Source organism: Cyanistes caeruleus, chromosome 8 (assembly GCF_971803275.1).
Source record: "Cyanistes caeruleus chromosome 8, bCyaCae1.hap1.1, whole genome shotgun sequence".
Taxonomy (NCBI): Eukaryota; Metazoa; Chordata; class Aves; order Passeriformes; family Paridae; genus Cyanistes; species Cyanistes caeruleus.
The window spans coordinates 5,934,238-5,954,675 of NC_141708.1; the positions used below are offsets into that span (position 1 = coordinate 5,934,238).

At 43.5% G+C, this 20,438-nt stretch overlaps 1 protein-coding gene across 1 annotated transcript; it reads left to right on the forward strand.

The window, feature by feature from the left end:
* The first annotated feature begins 603 nt into the window (after positions 1–603).
* PRLHR (prolactin releasing hormone receptor) lies at positions 604–12,468 on the forward strand. The gene is made up of 4 exons (XM_023929943.2): positions 604–766; positions 882–2,143; positions 6,003–6,054; positions 6,988–12,468. Exon 2 carries the CDS (start codon positions 1,070–1,072, stop codon positions 2,099–2,101), a length of 1,032 nt encoding a protein of 343 aa, XP_023785711.1. The 5' UTR covers positions 604–766; positions 882–1,069; the 3' UTR covers positions 2,102–2,143; positions 6,003–6,054; positions 6,988–12,468.
* Positions 12,469–20,438: the final 7,970 nt, after the last annotated feature.

Here is a 20,438-nt window from a genome sequence, read left to right on the forward strand (position 1 = left end):
CCTTACATCCAACCCATTTGGATGCTAATATTTCCTTTGAGATGCTCACATGTTTGCTTTCTTTTAAAGATGTGTAAATCCTACTGAAAATAGTCATAGTGGGTGAGCAAACATTGTAGCACCAGTGGAAAATAAATTTAGGTAAAATAAGATCCTTTCTGCTTCAAGCTAAATGCACATTTCTAATCCTAACTTTGTTCTCAGGTACATAGCTGAGACCCTCTAGTGGCACAAACATTTATTTGCCTTCAGGATGTGATTAAAATTCTGGTTTACAGTCACATAAATTACAAAGCAACAAAAACAACAAAATTACAGGTAGTATTTTTGGACACTCTGGAGGCTCTGGCAAAGCGAATCTGGGATTAGATACTGTGCAGGCTAATGTTAATGAAAGTAAATTGATTTTTAGCTGCGAGGGGCAATTATAGATGCACTGGAAGGAGAAGGGTATTTTTAAAAGGATATTCTAGAACTAATTACTATCATCAAAAAACACACAAAGAGCAACGTAATACCCAGGGCACCCAATGGGGATAAAAGCTTATACACAAATCTGTCACGACCTAGTAGTGAAGACTATTTAAAAACAGTGATCTCCACTTAGCTTGTAAATGCGCATCGCCCTCTTTCTCACTCATATATTCTCTCTCTCTCTCTCTCTCTGACACACACACACACTCTCTCCTGGATTTGCAGAAGACAGACATCTAGGGCACTTCTTGGCATCCACAGGAAAATCATATGGGATTACAAACCCACAGCAGTAAGTACTCACTGCATTAAATGTTTATTAAGTGGCATGCTGTCAAAAGCTAGATTTAATAGTAAATACTAAAGGAGGACTTTAATGGAAATTGGTTTTATTTGATTTTTCTTAGGAATTGCTAAAATCTGCCTCTCGAGGATTACAAGTTCACCTTCTGCATTTACGGCTGCTTGTTTACCATCCATGTGGTAACCTCTGGACAGGCAGGAATCCATTCATTATCCCACCGACCGAGCGCGGGAGCAGCGCGGTGCTAACTACTTCACTCAGCTGACGGCAGACAACAAAAGGAGGAAAACGATGAATTCGGACAATTTAACCTCCCAAAGCTTCCTCTCTGCGATTCACAGCAACACCAGCAATTTATTCTCGGGGCTCCAGTTTGTTCAGTCCTTCAAGCCACTCATCATCCCCTGCTACTCGCTGGTGGTTTTTATTGGAGTCATTGGGAATTACCTTCTCATTTATGTCATCTGCAAGACAAAAAAAATGCACAATGTCACCAACTTTCTGGTAGGCAATCTGGCTTTCTCAGACATGCTCATGTGTGCAACCTGTGTGCCCCTGACCCTGGCCTATGCTTTTGAGCCCCGGGGTTGGGTTTACGGGCGCTTCATGTGCTACTTTGTTTTCCTGATGCAACCTGTCACCGTGTTTGTGTCTGTCTTCACCCTGACTGTCATAGCTGTGGACAGGTATTGTGCCACGGTGTACCCGTTCCGCAGGAGGCTCACCATCCCCATCTGTGCTTACATCCTGGCTGCTATTTGGCTGCTGAGCTGCACTTTGGCTGCCCCAGCCTTGGTCCACACATACCACGCGGAGTTCCCAGAGCTGGACTTCTCCATCTGCGAGGAGTTTTGGTTCCACATGAAAAGAGATCGCTTGGCTTATGCCTACAGCACCCTCATCATCACCTATGTGCTGCCTTTGGCTGTCATCTCCCTGTCCTACCTGAGGATCTCAGTCAAGCTGAAGAACCGTGTAGTCCCAGGCAATGTCACCCAGGGCCAAGCTGAGTGGGACCGTGCCAGGAGGAGAAAGACCTTTCGCTTGCTGGTCTTAGTGGTGGCAGCCTTTGGAGTCTGCTGGCTGCCCCTGCACATCTTCAACATGATAAAGGACATCGACATCAGCTTGATTGACAAGCAGTACTTCAACTTCATCCAGCTGCTGTGCCACTGGTTTGCAATGATGTCTGCTTGTACCAATGCCTTCCTCTATGCCTGGCTCCATGACAGCTTCAGGGGAGAGCTGAAAAAAATGTTTGCCTGGAGGAAGAAGAAAATTGGACCCGCTACAAACTGCATTATGGCCAGTGTGGTGCTGTAAACGAGAGCTGGTGGGAGTGCACCTCCTTTGTATATTAACATTGTAAGTCTTTTCCGCTTTTAATTAGCCCTCATTCCTGACATTTGCCCTTAGGGCTCAATTATAACAACACAAGTCCCGTGTGCATCTTCCCCAGCACTTCTACTTCTAATGGAGAATGACAGGCAGATGTCATGCCTCAAAAATATCTTTATTTCTTTGACTGAAGTTAGAAGCCAAGGAGATGTAAGCACAATAAGCTACAGGGATCCTTCCTATCTCTTTTGGATATTACTGTCAGTACAGAGATGGGTTTTGGGGACAAAGAGAAGCAAGGATGAATATGAAGCCTAAATACCTCAAAGAGGGAGAGTTTTGGATTGGGTAAAAATTAAATTTGTGTGTCTACCATTCCTTGGCACAGGCTCTAGGGTAGAGGACTCACAACACTCCTGTAGTCCTTTTTGAGTTAGGGCCATTGCCTCATGCAGTCCCAATTCTCTGACCCTACTGCAAGTCAGCTGCGTTGTCCTCACAGCCTTGTCAGTGCCGAGACAGATCCCATTCATTCCTTGAGGAACTTATTTTGACATGTGGCAATACTGCCATCAGCTTTGATCTCCAGAGAGAGCCAGAGGCTTTGGCTCTACCCTTCTGGAGGTGCCCTAAGAGACAGAAGGGTGAAGGGGCTGTGGATATTGAGCCAAGCATGAGCATTGCATGGTCAGTCAAAGAAAGAGCTGCCAAACAGAGAGGAGGGACAGGCACTCTCCTCTGGAGCAGTCTTTTGGGAAGAAACAATTTCCTTTGACATTCACCTTTCAAAAGGAGTTAGAAGCTATAACCAACCTAACGGTTTCTAGTCTCTTCCTCCCTGAAAATATCTGGTATAACAGTTAAGTGTACAGGACAATGTTCTGACAACAGATATTGGTTCTGAGAGGTTCCTTCCAACCTGCTCAGCTGGAGTCTGGGATAGCATGAGAAACTTTCTGGTACTGAACTGACATCAGCTGAAAAATCAGCACAGTCCAGGGGCAGTTTTGGCCATGGTCAGCAAGGGCATCTCTCTGACCATACCTGCACAAGGCCAGAGAGGTCTCTGCTGGGGGCAATACCAATGGACATGAGGGGAGGGGAGAGAAAAGATGGTTGCTTTAGTTTGTAAATGCTCTCCCACTGTGAATCTGTGAAAATAATTCTGCTCATTGTGTTTCAATAAAATTAATCTGATAAAAAATCCCCCAGATCCGTATACACACCCTGGGAAAAGTGTTGGGAAAACATTTGAAATTTCTTTTCACAAAATTCCTGCAATTTCAAGTTTTTCTACTCCTGGTGATAAGGACACTAAGAGCTGATTGCAGAGGCACTGAATGAAGAAGGTTCATTTAAATTTGGCATTACTTGCATTCACTCTGATTATGTGTGTCCGCCTTGCTTAGCTCAGTTTAAAGATTTGAGTGACCTTCAAAAGAATGTTTTGCTTTTGCTGAATTTCAGGAAATCGTTTTTCCTTGAAACTCATTATAGTAACTTACTTGAATAACTGGTCACTTTGAAAAGTCAAAAAGCCCACTTCCAAACAAACCAACCTAATTTTAAAAACTTTTCAATCTCATTTTCAGGACTCTTTTAAAGAGTCACAGAGCAGGACAGCAAGAGAGCACTGAAACAACAATGCAAAAAGCAGCTTCAAATAACAAAAAAATCTTGATTTTTAGAGATTTTTCTTCTGTGCAATTAAGCAAGTTCAAACAGCTAATTTTTCAGTTTGTAAAGGTTAATTTACATTGAGCAGGCTCATAAGGTCTACAACCTCCTGAACTGAATACACACAGTGCTGTCACCCAGGAGGATCCAAACCCCAGTGGAATCTTCCCAGACTTTCATAACTACAGCAGGCCTGGGATCTTTTCCTCCTCATTTTTTCCCTCATTTACCATCACTGCAGTTTGGTTTATTCATGTTCTCCTGAATGACAGTGACTGGAGAGGGTGACTGCAGAGAGCTGCATGAAGCAAACAAGGATTTCTCTCTCTGTTTGGTTGTCTTTGAGACAGAAATGAAAGGCTGCTCAGTGCACAGATTGTTCCCACAGTGATGGATGCATTGGGAATATCGCCCTTCCAGCTGCCTCTGGAGCTGCTGTTAGAGCAGTGCCAAGGTCTGGCAGCTCCTGGAGATCCCCAGCACAGCTGACACCCTCTAAGTGCTGGTTTAACCTGTGCATGCCTTGATTCTGTCAGGATGTGAATTTGCAGCAGAAAGCTCACAGCCTGCCCTTGTTTCAGGCCCTCCTCATTAGCAGGATTTCAGATGCACCCTGAAATGATCTGATTCCCCAGCTGTGGGCTCCTGAAGCTCCTTTTCTCTCCTCCACAGCCCCCTTGGTCCACCTCAGTCCTGTAATGCCATTTTCCCAGGCTTTCTCTGCACAAAGGAAGTCCAGTCCTGGGCTTGAGGTCTGGGGGTTCCACAGGGCAGAGACAAAGCACAGCCACATTTGCTGAGTCTCAATTCTGTTAACTGAACCCCAAGAATCTCTGCCCAATTTAATTGTTTTGACTGATATCCTGAGTAATAAACAATAATAAGATTTAGAGGCACATTGATGCATTCTGTAGTCCAGTTATGCAAATAAATATATTGAAAGCTGTCATGTGAAATGTGTTTGATAATCTCCACCCCTCTCCAGGGAACTGCTGCAGTTCTTGGAAGGACCAGGGCTCATCACTGAAGCGTTTTTGATGGAATACTTTTTAACTGCAGTTTAAGAAATCATGGCATGCTTTTATTTTGTAGAGTAGCTCAGTTCAAAACTTGATAAACTTTTTTACTACGCTAGAGCTTGATCAAACATAAGCTATTCCTGTGGTCAAGAGTGGGGCTGGCATTAAAAGGCAATGTACTCATGGCACACATAGAAAATAAGTCAGTGTTTGATCAGGAATACACAAGGAAGTGACCAAAGCTTATTAAAGTCGAAATCAGGCAGCCAAAGGAGAACAACAAACCCCAGTTAGGGTCAGGTAGAGTTGGTCTCTCCCCCACCTCAGGTTTATCTACTCTGAACAGTCACCAAAGACTAACTGGTTTGTGTAATGCATTGCCTTAAATCAATTTTCCTTGTTCTTGGCTGCAGAAAACTCAGGGTTACATTTGTACCACTTTTGGGGAATGGCAGTTCAGCTGGGTGGGCAAAAGCAGCTCCTGCCAAGGGTCATTGCTGACAGGAGCGGGGTGAGTGCTTCTCAGCTCAGAGGTGCACTGGGGAAAGCTGGTGTTTTTCATACCTGCTGAGCAACAGGTGCTCTGTACAGTTTTAACTGAGCAAACTTTGCTTGTTGAGGTGTCAGTGGTGAGTTATAATTAGTTGTCTAATGGTGAAAATGGTGCACCTGCAGCTGGGGAAGAAAAGTGCAGAACCGGAGAGAACTGTACAATGCATCAATCAATCTCCCCACCAGAGGAGAAGAGGGTAGGGACAAAAACAACATGCTGGTGGTAAAGCCACTGCCATCCTGGCCATTTCTGCATGAAGAAATGTAGTAAAAACTTTTGCCTTCAGCCCTCCCCTCTCACTGCTCACTATCTTTTTCTTTTCTCAGAAAAAAAAGTAATCACATTCCTCCTCCTTACCCTGGAGAAGAGATTGCTCAAGGGTCAAAGCAAGTGTTTCTGCCTAATGGAAAAAATACAGAGAGGGAGAGCTTTCTAAAGCTCTTTCTTCCTTCTGCAAGACACACAAGCTCTGAACTGAACCATTTGCTGTGGGGATCTGCAGCTAGCCTGGCCTGACACTTGTAGCTCTGGCTTTTATATTTACCTCAAGTAAATACCTCTCCCCACGCTCAGTGACCTCATTTTGGGTCACAACCATCACTAACTCTGATCCTTTGTACCTGATTTCTCTCCACAGCAATAAGATGCTTCACTGAAAGTCCCAGGGAGGAGCTGAAGATGCATCTGAGGTATCAATCCTATACTAATGGGACTTTTCCTTTGGAAAGCATTATCACAATACTTGTCTCAGGAGCAGGTTTGAAGTCTATTCTTACTGTGTGGTGACATAACAAGATGGAACAGGCTTCCCCAGGCTGATTTCAATAAAATTTTGTATTATTTGTTTCCCTGCTCTCCTAACTCTGCCCCAGACTTTTGAAGCTATTGATCAGCTACTCAGTGGAAGCAGGAGCCTCAAGGTTGTTGCCACTGAAATTAGGAATATTGGCATTTTCTCATTGCTCCCTGGGGAAGAAAAATAAAGATTAAGTACTTTCTCTTTTAGGAAACCATACAGATTTACACAAGGATTGGATTTTAGGAAAAAATTCTTCACCAAATGTCTGGTCAGGCATTGGAACAGGCTGCCCAGGGCAGTGGGGGACTCACCATCCTTGGAGGGACTTAAAACATGTGTAGATGCACCTGGGGACATGGTTTAGTTGTGGGCTTAGCAGTGCTGGTTTAACAGCTGGACTTGATGTTCTTAGAGGTGTTTTCCAACCTAAATGATTCAGGACTGATTACTTGATAGTCAGGCTGCCTCCCTACAGGGCAAAATCTGAGATATTAAGGGCATGAAGCTCAAATATATCTCATTGGGAGTTATGTCCCTTTAGGATCTATAAATTTACTCTCTTCACCAAGAAGCAGATGGGATTGACTTTCCCTTTCTACAGCTTGCTTTGTCAAATTAAGTTAATGAAACTAGTAATCTATATAAATAATAAAACACACACTCAAGAGTTCCCTGATTCATGTCTCCAGCCCACTGGAAATCAATCTGGGATCACTGCTATCTGCAGCTGACTGGGCTCTCCATCCTTTGCATCTTGTTTATGTTAATTATCACATTGTAATTTCCCCATGTTTTGTTTTTTTTTTTCCTTTAATTTCTGCAGGGAATATCCAGAAAGAGATAATGGCAAAAATCTCTACACCTACATTTCCTACAATTTCTGCATTTCCATGAGGCACTGGGGACACACAGCAGCAAGAGGACTGCAAAGAGAAGTTTGTGGCTTTCCAGTGTGGAGATGGGATCTGCCCCTGCTGCTGAGCTCAGCTCTGGGTTTCCAGATGCTGGAAAGGCAGCTGGTGGCTCCCAGCAGCAGGAGGAGTTTGAATGCTGTGGTTTGGAAGGAGCTGGTGCTGGGTGTGAGGCTGAGGATCACTCAGTGCAGCTCAGGTTCTCCCCAGCAGCATCACCAGAAAAGTGACGTGCTCAGCTTGAGGCAGCTCTGCTCTGGGGGCGTTGATCAGCTCGAGGTGTTGTGTCTCTTCCTAGAGCTTCTCAGCCACAGGGAAATGTGTTTGTTTACTCCATCACACCCACGAGACAGGTGAAAATGTGAGAGCAAACGACACAGGAGCCACAGTGCACTGTCCCAGGCTGCCACCAGCCACAGCTTGAATTTGGGAGTGGGAAGGAGAAGCGCAGACTGTGCTGTGAGCCAACCCCATCTTGGGCCCATGCAGGGCAACAAAGAAAGAAAAAAATAATAAATTTCTGAACTTCAAGCTAACAATACCAGCCAAAGGGAAAATCTGTAATCACCCAGAGGCTGTTCCTGAATGAATGTAGGAGCCACTCAAGCCTTCTTGGTCCTGCACTTGTGGCGTGTCAGCTCCATGTGTTTGCTTTGTGGTATCTTTCTTCCCTCCCCTCAGTGCAACAGGAAAAAGCAGGAGCATTAGAGTGAGGTCCACATCCCATTTCTGTGCAGTCTAGAGGCAGAGGAGTTGAGGGCAGATGCACTTGTCAAAGGGGTTTTTTAACAAAAATAATGGAAAGGTTTGGGATGGAGTTCCAAGGCAAGTGCTCAACCCACTCCTCAGCAACTAGAGGAAACTGAATGAAGTAAGGTGACAAAAATTAAATATCATGTGCAAGAGTTATGAGCTAAATAACCAATATATAACACATACAAAGTATTTCAAATCATTAACATGACGAAATTATCACTCAGCTTTGGAATGATTTCCCCTCAATTATTGGATCATTTTAAAATTCAACATCTGTTGTTAATATGCATAGATTAAAAAAAGAAAAATAAATTTGAAACCATCTGAAGCACTAGACAGCATATGGCAGACCTGTTTAATCTTAACAAATCAATTATACTATCATTGTGAATCACTTCTTCATTAAAACATGTATTAATGTCTGTTGTATAAAATAATGTCTATTTGTAAAAGCCTTTTGTGCCACCCATGCAACTGTCACTTGTCACAGCTAATTCTAGATTGCTTTGATACTGTCTCCTCTTGGAAAATTGTCACAGACTGAAGGCAGAGGAAATGCAAATCATCACCTGCCAAAGTTCTGACAACAACACAAAGTGCAGGGAAGATTTTGAAGACCTGTGTTTTGCTGCAGTGACAAAAATATGGGTTTCTTTGCTTTTAAGGCATTGTGAAAAGCACTGTTCCAAAGAGTTCTGACCCAAAAAAATCCCCCTTGTAACAGTGTCTGACAAAACTTGCATTATTTCACAGTTCTTAGCACTCTTTGTTTATTGCTAAATGACGAAACTATTCACATGAAGTAGTTTGGAATGGCACTACCCACCTGTAAGTGCTGCCTAAATGTCTGTAACACCCAAAAATTTAGAAGAAACGGGGATTAAATGACAGACTGCCCAGATCCTGAAATCATTGGTTGGATAAAGCCATCAGAACACTGAAAAGTTATCTTTCCACTATTGCCTGAGAAGGCTTACTTCTTCCCCCTCTCCCTCCTCACATATTTTAAGGAAAGGCTCTTGAATATCAGGCTATTATTTTCCATGCAGAGATCATCCTTCAGCTCAGTATGAGGCACCCAAACTCAGAGATGCAGGATTTGAAGTCACACCTTCCCTTTGCACCCTCAGCAGGGGCTGAGAGCTCGTCCAGGCCAGGCAGGAGCTTATTCTGCACATTTGCATTCAACATTTTGGGTGAAACCTGGCCTAGAGCATTGCGCAGACAAGTGCCTTGGGATGTTCTCTATGCTCCCCTGCATTCACTCACTCTTAAAAAGTTTAAATCTGATTTGTGGGTTTAGCTCAGATCTGCTTTCCAGAAGTGGTACAGTAACCAGCAGCCCCAGGCTAAATATCTTCTCTACACATGTGAAATTTATAACCCAACAGAAAAAACAAGCAACCAACCCCAAACCCCCAAGATGTTAAAGGAATGGATCCACATAAAAAAATTAATAGTTCTTAAAATGCCTTGGTTCCTGGGGATTAGATAACTTTTAAGAGGGCTAAAAGATGTTCTCCTGTTTGTTCAACATTGAAGAAGGCACATCTGGGGGAATATTTGGTAGCTTTCTAAACCATTATGGGTTTGCTGAATAAACAGAAAAGCACAAAAGGTTTGAGGGCAAGAAGGAAATACACAGGATTTTTTAGTGTTAAAATTATTTAGCTGGATCTGCAACATGTTGTTCAACAAACAGCTTAATTTGCAGTGCTGAAAATAGAGATAATTAGGGAAGCACTTTCTCTTCCAGTCCTAACATGAGGTATTTAAAAACAGGGATGGAAGGCTGGATTGAAACAAGAATAGTTTTAAAATTTTTAAGCAGCTATGAATAAAAACTAAATGAAAAGTGTCAGTACAGCTTTCTAAAACTGAAGCTATTTATGTTCAAATATTGAGACTCAGTGAGGTGGACAAAAGGTTATGTGGAGCTAGACTGAGTTTCACAGTTCACCTATTTAAAAACAGTTGCAAAAATGGCAAGCCCTACAGATTAAACTACATTAGCAGAGAGAAAATAGAATACATGGGAAGTTTCAACTGTTTCCTATTATACAATATTCCCAAATTCCCTTTGTGAATGAGAAAAACTTTGTCTGGTTTCCCTCTCTAGATCAGAGGCCCTCAGGATGCATCAGTCCCTCCCTCCACACATTTTGTAGAGTTTCTAGAAAGAGGAAGAATCCAAGATCTGAAATATCTCTTCCAAACAGCTCAGGGAGATTGGAGTCCACATGGCACAAACCATGAGGCAGAGCACATGTGATTATCATCCTAATATAGAGCTAAAATTAGACTCTGAATTTGAGCTAATAGGTTTATCAAGCACCATCTCTTCACAAGAAATTAGTATCAGTTTCCCTTCACCATTCAGCATTAACACATTTGATAAAGTGGCTGGGTCTTTATTCACCAAAGTATTCTTGGAAATTATTCCTTGTTTACCTGGAACCTGTTAGTCAGCTGTTTTCTCACTATTTATTTCTTCATTAGAGAAACAAAACCTGTTTTCCCTACCCCCAGGAAACCCTTACATCACATTTCCCAACAGAGCTCCCCCTCTGATGACCGTGGTGCCCTTCCACCAGCATCAGCTGTCCCCCAGCCCAGACAGAGCCTTTAAACACACACAGGACCCCCCTGTCAAACACTGACAGTGCTGCTGCAGGCTGGGCTGGATGGGAGTGTTTTAGAGAGGCTTCAGCTTATTAAACAACAAGTTTCCCAAGGTTGTGTCATCAGGAGATGCAATTACATGAAGCCAGGTGGAGCCTACATATGCAAGACAGTGATTAAAGCAATAATCTGACACTAATAAAGCAGCCTATTAAAAAAAGAGTAAAAAAGTATTTTCTAATCTTTTGGGAAAATAAATACAGGAAATCATTAATGAAAATTGATAAAAAAATATTTGTGTGTGAATGAAAAATTTGACATTCCACATAATTTAGACCTCACATTTCTTTCAGAGTCCTATAATGCTGTCTACAGTTAATATTCTTTCTAAAATGTTTCAGATTTCATTCCCATGGATTTATGATCCCCTTTTTTGTTCCAAGTGGGTCTCTTGCTCGTATTGAAATTACCTCATCTATTTTCTCTTGCCCAGGCCATCTAATAGAGGCATGAGAGGACCACATAATCTTCAGACCATGTCATGTGTCCTCTGTTTGCAAACCTGGGATCTGCCTGAGCAAGGAGACAAATCTATACTGATTACTTTTCTCCCTTTTCAATGAGAAGGTATCAAAGCTCATTCTGTGACTTTAGATGGTGTTCATTATTCCTCTCAATCCAGGCCCAGAGCCCATTTGTAAAGAGAATTGAGTTTGTTCTGAGAGCATTTCCAGTTGAAAAATCCATTTGACTCTTCCTCATTGCCTTGTTTTCTTTCATTGCTCACAAAGACTTTGTCCTTTCCAATATTTTTCTGGTATTTGAAGGTAAACCAATTATTCTTTTTCTTCCATTCTGAAAAACTGAATGTATTTGCTCCTTTCCAGTCTTCTGATGCTTATTTACACCAAATGACTTCCCTAAGATAACCCCAAGTGGTTCTGACATTAATTGTGTCATATCCTTCTGCAGCATTTTGGAATTAAATGAATCAGGCTCAGGCCATGTGAAACTTTCCAGTTCTCTAATACCTCCTTGTGCATTTCCATGGAGGCAGTTTTCCCAGCATGAGGGCAGTTTAAAAGGGGGCTGCAGAATCACTAAAAAATATGAACTCAAAACATGACATTGGAACAATTCTGTTTAGTTTGCTTCACTGTGAGAATCTTGCATGTTTCTAGTCATTTGTAGTGGATTTGATATGCAGATGCTTTACTCATTTGAGTAATTAAAATGATTAAAACCATCTTGAAATCTAATTCTTAGCAATTACACACGCAGAAGAGCTTTTCTCCTCCTGGCTTTCGAGTGAACAAGTTTCCTCACGCATTTCCAGGTTATTAACTATGGAGCCACAGATTCTGGCACTTGGGGCATGGCAGATAGGAGGTACCTGTTAAAACACCCTGAACTGCAGCTGTTGGCTGTGCTGTGCTGTGCAGCAGCCCTTGATCCTGCCCTTGGTGAGCCGTGAGCTCCCTGAGCCCAGTGTTTGTGGAGCGATGGATGCTCTTCCACTGCCACCTCCTGGACACGAACAGGGGGCTTGAGAGACTCGCTAATAAAATCAGTAAATGAACTTGAGAAGATACTAAACCACAGACAAAATATCTAACGTTGACGGGGAACTTTGGCATTTTAAGTCTTTCACTCTAGCCTTTGAGACTGGCCCCAAAGCACAGCAGTGGGGGCTGCTGCAGACAGAAACACCCTCAGCACCAAGAGATGACTGAACTCTTCTGAAGATTTGCCTGTAAATTACAGATTTTAAACAGCATTTAAAATGTTCAGCTGGACACTTAGAAAAGAATACTTATAACCCACCAGGAGTGGGGGAAGGCTGGGGGGTGGGGGCTGCATAAACATGAACAACTTCATTCCCCACAGCAGAGCCCAGAGAGGTCTCTGAAGACATCCCCCTCTGACTTGGCCACCCTGGCTCTAATGATGACTTACTTTTAATTAAAACTGCTTTCAAAAGAAGATGCTTGATTAATGGCCTGGGAGACCTTGAAAATAGAGTCATTCCTGCAAGAGAAAGGTAATTAACTTTTTTAATCAGTAGGCGCTGACCTCAAGGTCTAGTGAAGGGAGTCATCAGCAAACTCACTCCCACAGACACATAGCAGAGCCCTTCTACATTACTGGAGACCCCAGGGAAAGGACAGGGAACTGGGCTTGGTGCACCCCAACCTGCAGAGCTGCCTCATCACCTCATCCCACTGCCTGGCTGGGAGCAGTCTGGGCACTCCCCTGGGCACTTTTCCTCCCTCACCTCTGACATGAGCAAAGCTCTGGCTCTTCTCATCTCACCATGTCTCAAAAAAGATGAAAACACCCAACTTGCAATTAGAGGCAGCATCAGTCTCTGGAGAGAACTCCTTAGCAGCCCAGACTGCCCTCACTGTCTTACAGGGAAGACCCTGGCAAGCAAGCTCAAACATCAGGACTAAAGGCTTTCCCATGGCAGATGCAAACAGTTCTGCAGCATAAACCTCAGCTTTCTTTTTCCTCACCTGGCCCAGGTGGGGATGCCTGGCAGGGACAGTTAATCAGGCCCTGTCTGAGGTTACAGGGAACTCATGCCTTTTATGACCTGCATCCTAAACCTGCTTTCTATTTCCCTAAAGGAGAGGGATTTATGCTTTCAGTTTTATCTCCAGTTAGTTAATGGTCCATTACTGTCAAAAGAACAGCTAGAAGCAAAGTCCTACAGAATTTATGTTAAGTAAAACCCAAAATCTGCAGGAGAGAATGTAGCAGTGAGGGCACAGGGAGCACACAGAGGTGTTTGAGTGCTGTGACACTTGTGACTGAGCTGTGGCTTGGTGCCAGCTCTACAGCAAGGCTGCTTGTGCTGCAACCAGGCAGCACAGACCAGCCCTGAGGTCTGCAGCCATCTGACAGCTCAGAGTCCCTCCCCAGCGAGGTCCACACCTGCAGAAGGAGGACATGTTAGGCCAGGAAGGACAATTCAGGACAGCTCCTAATTCTAAACCCCTCACTGCCTCACCACCACTGGCATGCCAGCAACGCTGAAAAGCTTGGGACAGAGAATGTGAATTTTAGTGCTGTTGTGTGGCTATCCAGTCATGCTGCAGTTCTCTCTCCACTGAAATCTGCCTCACCCTTTGGGTGCACCACACATCTTCGAGGAGCCCATTGCATGCAAATCCCTGCCAGCACCCAGAAATTATACTGCTGCTGTTTTAAGCCACCTGCTGAGCTTCTAAGAGATCACAAGTTTTTATACTTTTCCCTACTCCCTCTTCCTGCACACCTAGGAGCACTCCTCCCCAAGGAAATCTGTGCTTGTCCAGCAGAGCCCTGCCCACTAGCATAGACACCAAACAGAGCTGTGCAAATCAGGACAGCACAAACCCATAAAGCTCACTTTCATCCTACATCCTTACCCCACCAGGAAGACAATGTGAAACCCCCAAAACTGAAGGATCATTAAAATAAATCAACAAAAAGAAAACCCAATCAAAACTCCCCCTGCCAATGGGCTTCATCTATAACCAGGACTTGGGTATTCTACAATGTGCTTTGTGTTTGTGCAGGACCTTAGGGTGCAGCCTGCTCCACCCCAATAAGCCTCACCATGGGGAGAACAGGAGCACCACACTGGTTCCCACCAGCATACTCCAGCAAAAGGCACCCTCTGGTGTTTCCCAGCAGCACTTCTCTCCAAAGCTGTTTTCTTCCTGTTCTCCTGTCTCTTTTCTTCTGCCTTTAGTGCAAATTCCCCTGTACATCTCCAAGCAAAACCAATTAATGTAATATTCACAGCAAAGGAAGAAGAAGGTAACTTTACCAACTCATTGCTTTTCATGAGCAGGACACACAGAGACTTCAGGGCAGTCTGTGTTGTCCCTTCACACTTGATGGATTTATATTTACTACACTTCATTTGGACTTTTTTGGTGATTTATTTCTAACACATTTTCAGAAATGTAACCCTGGTCTGCCAGCACAGACAGGAATTACATTAAAATAGGCTGTGATTTGGGTCCTAGCACTTATTTACTATTTCTGAAGTAAATAACAGGTTCCATTGTTTGTGATGGTTGATGTTTTTGCTAAGTCTGTGTTCCTATGTAACTGGACAAGAGATGTTAAAATAGATGGATAGATGATGTTAAAATTCAGCAATGTTAGCTGGTGAAGGTTGCCTCTCACACACTATGGCAGAGAATCCTGGGGTTTCGTGTCAGTGCTAAAGGGTTTGTGAAAGTGCTGAATCAATGTTCCACTGACTTCATGTGCAGCTCAGAGGGAAGGTTCAGTACCAAAGGAAAAGGAATTTTAGAATGTGTCAGGCCCCTTAATTACTGATGGTCACTTCATGATTTCAGCTTTTGGGAAGTGAGTCAGTGCCATTAGTGGAGGCAGATCCTTCCTTTATCACAGTCCCTTCCAGCAGGGCTGGCTCTCACAGAACATTTTGTTTAACTGCTCTGTCAGGGGACAGGGCATTAAGAAATGGATCTTCATGCTCTGGCTCAAAGGTGTGCTTGAGTGTTGTGCTGCATGAATGTCACTCCATTACAAGCACATGTCGTGGATTTTGTTCAGAAAAAAGTACCCTGGATTGCAGGAAAATTGCTACATTTTCATTAGTCCAGCTTGTTTATTCAGCTTTTCAGTCCTGTGCCATGTCAGAGTCTGATGCAGAACCCACTTTTCTCCCTGTTGAGTGAGAAGGTACCAAAGCTCACTCTGTGACTTTAGGTGGTGTTTATTGTTTCCTCTCAATCCAGACCCAGGGCCCATTTCTTTCAGAAAGAAACTTCCATTTGAGCACTACTCTATAGAAAATTAAATAAACCCAAATATCCCTCAAATAAAAAATGAAATAGGAGTTTTTTTTAGTGTTTATGAAAAGACATCAAGCTGATCCTGCTGTCTTTAGCAGAAAATGAGACACACTTAGTAAGGGGCACATCAGAACGCCTCGGTTGTGTTTCTCTTTCTGGTACTGCTTTTCCCCCGAGCCCGGCTGTGGGGACAATCCAGGCACGGTTTGTTCCATCATTCAGCACCTGGCAAATACGTCCAAACACCCGTGGAGCTGCCCCAACCCTGAGTCTGGAACCCTGAGCCCTGAGCCCTGTATGAGGAGGGATGGATGCTCCTCCACTGCCACCTCCTGGATGCGACCAGGGCCACTTGAGCCACGAGGTAATAAACGCTTTACATGAAAAGATGCTAAACCAAAAATTCAGCCGCCCTTCCATTCTTAGCAGGAAAAAAACCCCCCACCCTCACCTTAGATGGCCCCTGTTGGGCAGCACTCTAAATGCAATAATTTGTTGTACATACCTCTAATTTTTTCACTAATCTTGAGACTTCAGTGAAAATCTACTGCTATGAGCTAGATGCTGTGAGATAATCCTGGAAAGGCATTTTCAGTTTCACACAGCTCTTAGTGTTTACAAAAGCACAAAATGTGATGTTAATCTGGAAGTGAAGGAAGGGTTCAGGTCTATCAGACTGGCTCTGTTCCCTGGCTCTGCAGGGCAAGAACACTTTACACTGGCATAAACAACCTACTGTAAAAATTGTCATGCGTTTTCTGTTTTTCAAAGTTCCAGGACTGTGCCTATATTTTAATGGTTTGTTGTTTTGTTTTTTGGTTTTCTTTTTAGTGTAATTCCCTAGATGTTCATCAGAAGCCTGCTGAAATTTCTAACATGAAAAGAGTTAGGAGGGACATAAAAGGTCACCTAGTTTCAATCCCTGCCATGGGCAAGGATACCTTCCACTAGCCCCCTATTCCCCTATTCAGAGCTACAAGACCTGCCCAGCCTGGCCTTAAACATTTCCAGGGATGGGGCACTCACACTTCCCTGGGCAACTTGTGCCAGGGCCACAGCATCCTCTCAGGGAAGAAATTCTTAGTAATGTCTAATCTAAACCTGCTCTCTGTCGGTTAAAAGTTATTCTCCCTTCTGGCACCCGTCCAGGCACTCTCTACCTGTTGAGGCACTGGAAGGGGCCCTCAGATCTCCCCAGAGTGTTCTCCAGGCTGAAGAACCCCAGCTCTCCCAGCCTGTCTCCACAGCAGATGTGCTCCAGCCCTCTGAACATCTTTGTCACCTCCTCTGGACTCACCCCATGTCCTCCTTGTGCGGGGTGCCCCAGAGCTGGACACAGCAGTGCCCAGCCCATCGCAGTCGGGAGACAGAATTCAAATGATAGCGCCTGCCTCCAGCAGGTGTCAGTGGAAGCTACAGAATGGAGAAACTACAGCAAAGCCAGCCTTTATCTACCTTTCATTCCTACGAGGTGCTCCGTGGCCCGGGGACAGAGAGAATGCTCCATTCTATGAAAAAATGTTATTGCCAGGCAGGTTACTTAATAATTTTCTTCCTTCTTTGAAGTACGGCTCAAAAATTTGCAAAGTGACTTCAGAAGGGGCCAGTGATTAGGCAGGTGTTAAATATTTATTGAAGGGACAGTAGATATGTTTGAAACATTTGAATTAGTGACCCAATTCACTCATTTTGCTACGGGGAGTTAGGGATCTCTGGCTTTGCTCACTGGAGTAGTGCTTTACCCTGTACAGCACAAACACACAAAAGGGCAGAGATAAGGTTCTCTCAGCAGCTTAAATCCTGACATTTCCTAGCATTTGAGTGCTTTAGATGTGACTGATGGCTCTGCAGAGTATCTTCCAGTAGGGATTTTGGTTGCAGTCCCCAGGGTCTTGGAGACAGGAGTGTGACAGCTTGGGTGGACTGTGAGGAAGGGCACCTAGGTGAAACTTTGCAAGGTTACGTGCAAGGCAACTTTTTTCTGTTTCCCAGGGTATAAAAATATTTTCATCTTAGTGCTCTGTTGTTAATGAGTTACATACACTGTCCTGGTGCCCTGTGATCTTCTCTGAGCCCTTGGTTGCCTCTGTGCATGCAAACACAGTCGCACAAAATTTCCAGTTGAGATCCTGAGAGAATTAGAGCTTTCAGTGACAGAAAGCACTAATGATGAATAATAACAAAAAAAACAGTGATGAGATCTAGGACAGTGCAGAGCTGGGGTTCAAGAGCTTTGGTACAGCTGGAGGCAAACAAAAATCTGAAAATCTATGGTTCAGCTTCTTGGCTTTACTGAAATATCCACCTCTTAGGCACTGAATTCCAGCAGGGGCTGAGCTTCTGAATACTTTTTGGAAGATGGGTGCCTGAATTCCATAAGGCTGCAGGATGTACTCAGTGCAACACAGCTCTGCTGCTCTGCTCACTGCATCCAACAAATGCACATTGCTATAAGGGCTGAGAATTGTAGGTTCATCACCCCTGGGGAAAACATAGGTTCATTGAATGTTGATTAGAGGAAGTAAGAGATGAAGAAATATCAGTCATCTTGCAAAGAGTGAAAAGAGCTCCATGCTGAGAATCTTCCACTGTGTTTTTAAAGCAGCTATTAAGAGATACCTCACTTGTGAAGTGCTGCTTTCACTTGGGGAGAAGTGTTTCAAATGGCAGCAGCATTTCAGTGACACAATTTGGATAACGTGTGACACAAGATAAACACTTTAAACACTGATATGGCATTTCCCCAGAAGGTTTTATTAAAAGAAGTTCCTACCCCATATCACTTGAAGATCATGATGCCTCAATGCCACTTCCCAGGAATATTTTAGCTTTGCTGAATATTAAGAAGGGGTGAGCCTATCTTGTGTGAATAAAACATTTTGTGTGATGTTTTATTAAGAGGTTCATCAACACACATTTGCAAAGCTTTTCATGATCCTCTCTCAATTAATCCATTTACCTATTCAGAAATGCAAACTTTTTAAAACATGCATCCATCATTGAATAATGACTCTAAAAGGCTTTAAAGACACTTGGACTAATACACAACCTAAGTTTCTATTAACATCAAGTATTGCAAAATAAATTAAAAGAAGACTTAATCTCAATATCAATTAACTTAATTTACAATTCTTTTGCAATAGAATCTCATGCTCATTTACTCTGAGATTTAAAATTAAAAGCTCTGTCATGAATTCCCAGCATCTTCATTTCTACTGCATTTTATTCAATAAGTTACATCAAAATTCAGAGGACGAATTTACAGATGATTCTTGATGCATTACGCAAATTTTTTTTCTTGAAATAGATTCAATGAGGGTTACAGAATCTATCTTTAAGAAGCATTCAATAAAGTATATGAGGAAATAATTTGGAGTTGACTGTAAATAAGAACCATTCTTACTCTCACACAGGAAATTGCTGTCACCAGTTTCCATAAAATCGAGGAGCTGCTCTGTTGGTGTTTCGCATCTAACATTTCTCTGTACATCCAGTGCCAGCCTTTACTTTTGAAATAAGGTTTGTTTGCTAAAAATGGCAATGTGCCACTTCTAAAGTTGCAGAGATTTCTCACAGGCTCCTTTCCAGGGACAAAAGGGACGGGGTTTGGGTGACAGATTCAGGGAGAGCAGCTGTGGGTTTGGTGATCGAGTGACAGTCGACAAAGGGCTGCTCATTTCTTCAGGAGGGTCATTCACAGGAGGTGCTACATCTGCAAACACTGGATAGTGTTGCCAGATCTCCTGGGCCAAAACTAAGGTGTTTGGACACCTTCATGGTGCCAGCATTTTGGGAATCCTTAGAAACTGAGGCTTGACAATGTTTTTATATCAGATCTTCACAGACACCGCGAAACGGGGATGGAATTCTTTACCTGTAGTCATGTGAATCACTAAAGAGAATACCATGAATTTGACAAAAGCTTTCCTCATCACCAAACTGAGGCTAAGGACTTATGAATCGTCCTTAGCCTCAGTGGGATGGGGAAGAGTGTGGCTCACCCAGAGTGGATTTTCAGGTGTGTTGTGTATCCAGCTAAGGACTCCAAAAGAGCCATTTTAATGGCTCTTTAACTTTTAATGAGGGTGTTATACAAGATACCAGAGGTGAGCATCACTGTGGAGCTGCTGCCCAAAATTTCCACAGGGCCAAAGGCTACAAAGCAGGTGCTTCAGGGGGAGAAAGGCATGGGAGAGTCTGTTGGACACTTTTCAGGTGGGAGAGGCAGAGCCCTGAGCTGCCCAGGCTGCAGTGTGGGCTGGGTTAGAGGGCAGTGGGGTCTGAGGTGCAACAGAATTCCAGCAGTTCCCACCCTGTGAGCCCAGACAGGCATGAAGGGTTAAGCTGGTGCCTGTGGTGTTGGCCCTGTGACACAGCCCTGACCTGAGAAACTGCACCAGAACTGCCCCAGCTCAGGGCTGCCGGCTGCCATCCCAGCAGCAAAGTGGGGAAAGAGACACAGGAAAAGTCCCAGCTACTGGAACAGTTTATTATGAGGTTGTACCTCTTGGGTTGTGAATGTCACATCACAAAGCGATCTGCTGCCCTCATTTTCTAACAGTCAGTTGTGTTTTCATCTACCTTGGTGAGGTAATCAAACCACGCTGTGAGGATAAAATTTAGCAAGGCACTGTGTGTATCCACATGTTTAGGGAAAACTATTTCTTTTTTATTATTATTTTTATTTTAAACATGTGACACTGATTATCTGCAGATACTTGATGTGCTTATGATTTCAATCAGCATTTTGTTCATTCACTGCCTCTTGGTTTATTGATTTATAAGCCCTTTAGAATGGTATGATTAGTCCTAGCATTTTATTCTCAGTGGGGGTAAAACGGTATTTCATTATTAACGTGTTAGAAGCTATTTCACACTGACAGTTTGTTTTGAATCCAGGCAAGAGAAGTGACATTTATATTTGGAAGTGGGAGATTGACACAGAAATTATTCTGAAACATAATTACAGTAAAGGCAAATGCAGAAGAAGATAGAAATTCCAGCTAGAGTTTCTGGGGGCTGCTCTGCCGTTGGTAACTAACTCCTGCTCTTTTCCCAGCTCAGCGTAATGAGACACAGCGGTGGTCCCTGTAGGCACTCACAGGAGATGCAGGATCAAGATTTTTACGCATTTAAGCAACTCAGCACAGGGCTGTGAGTGAGGA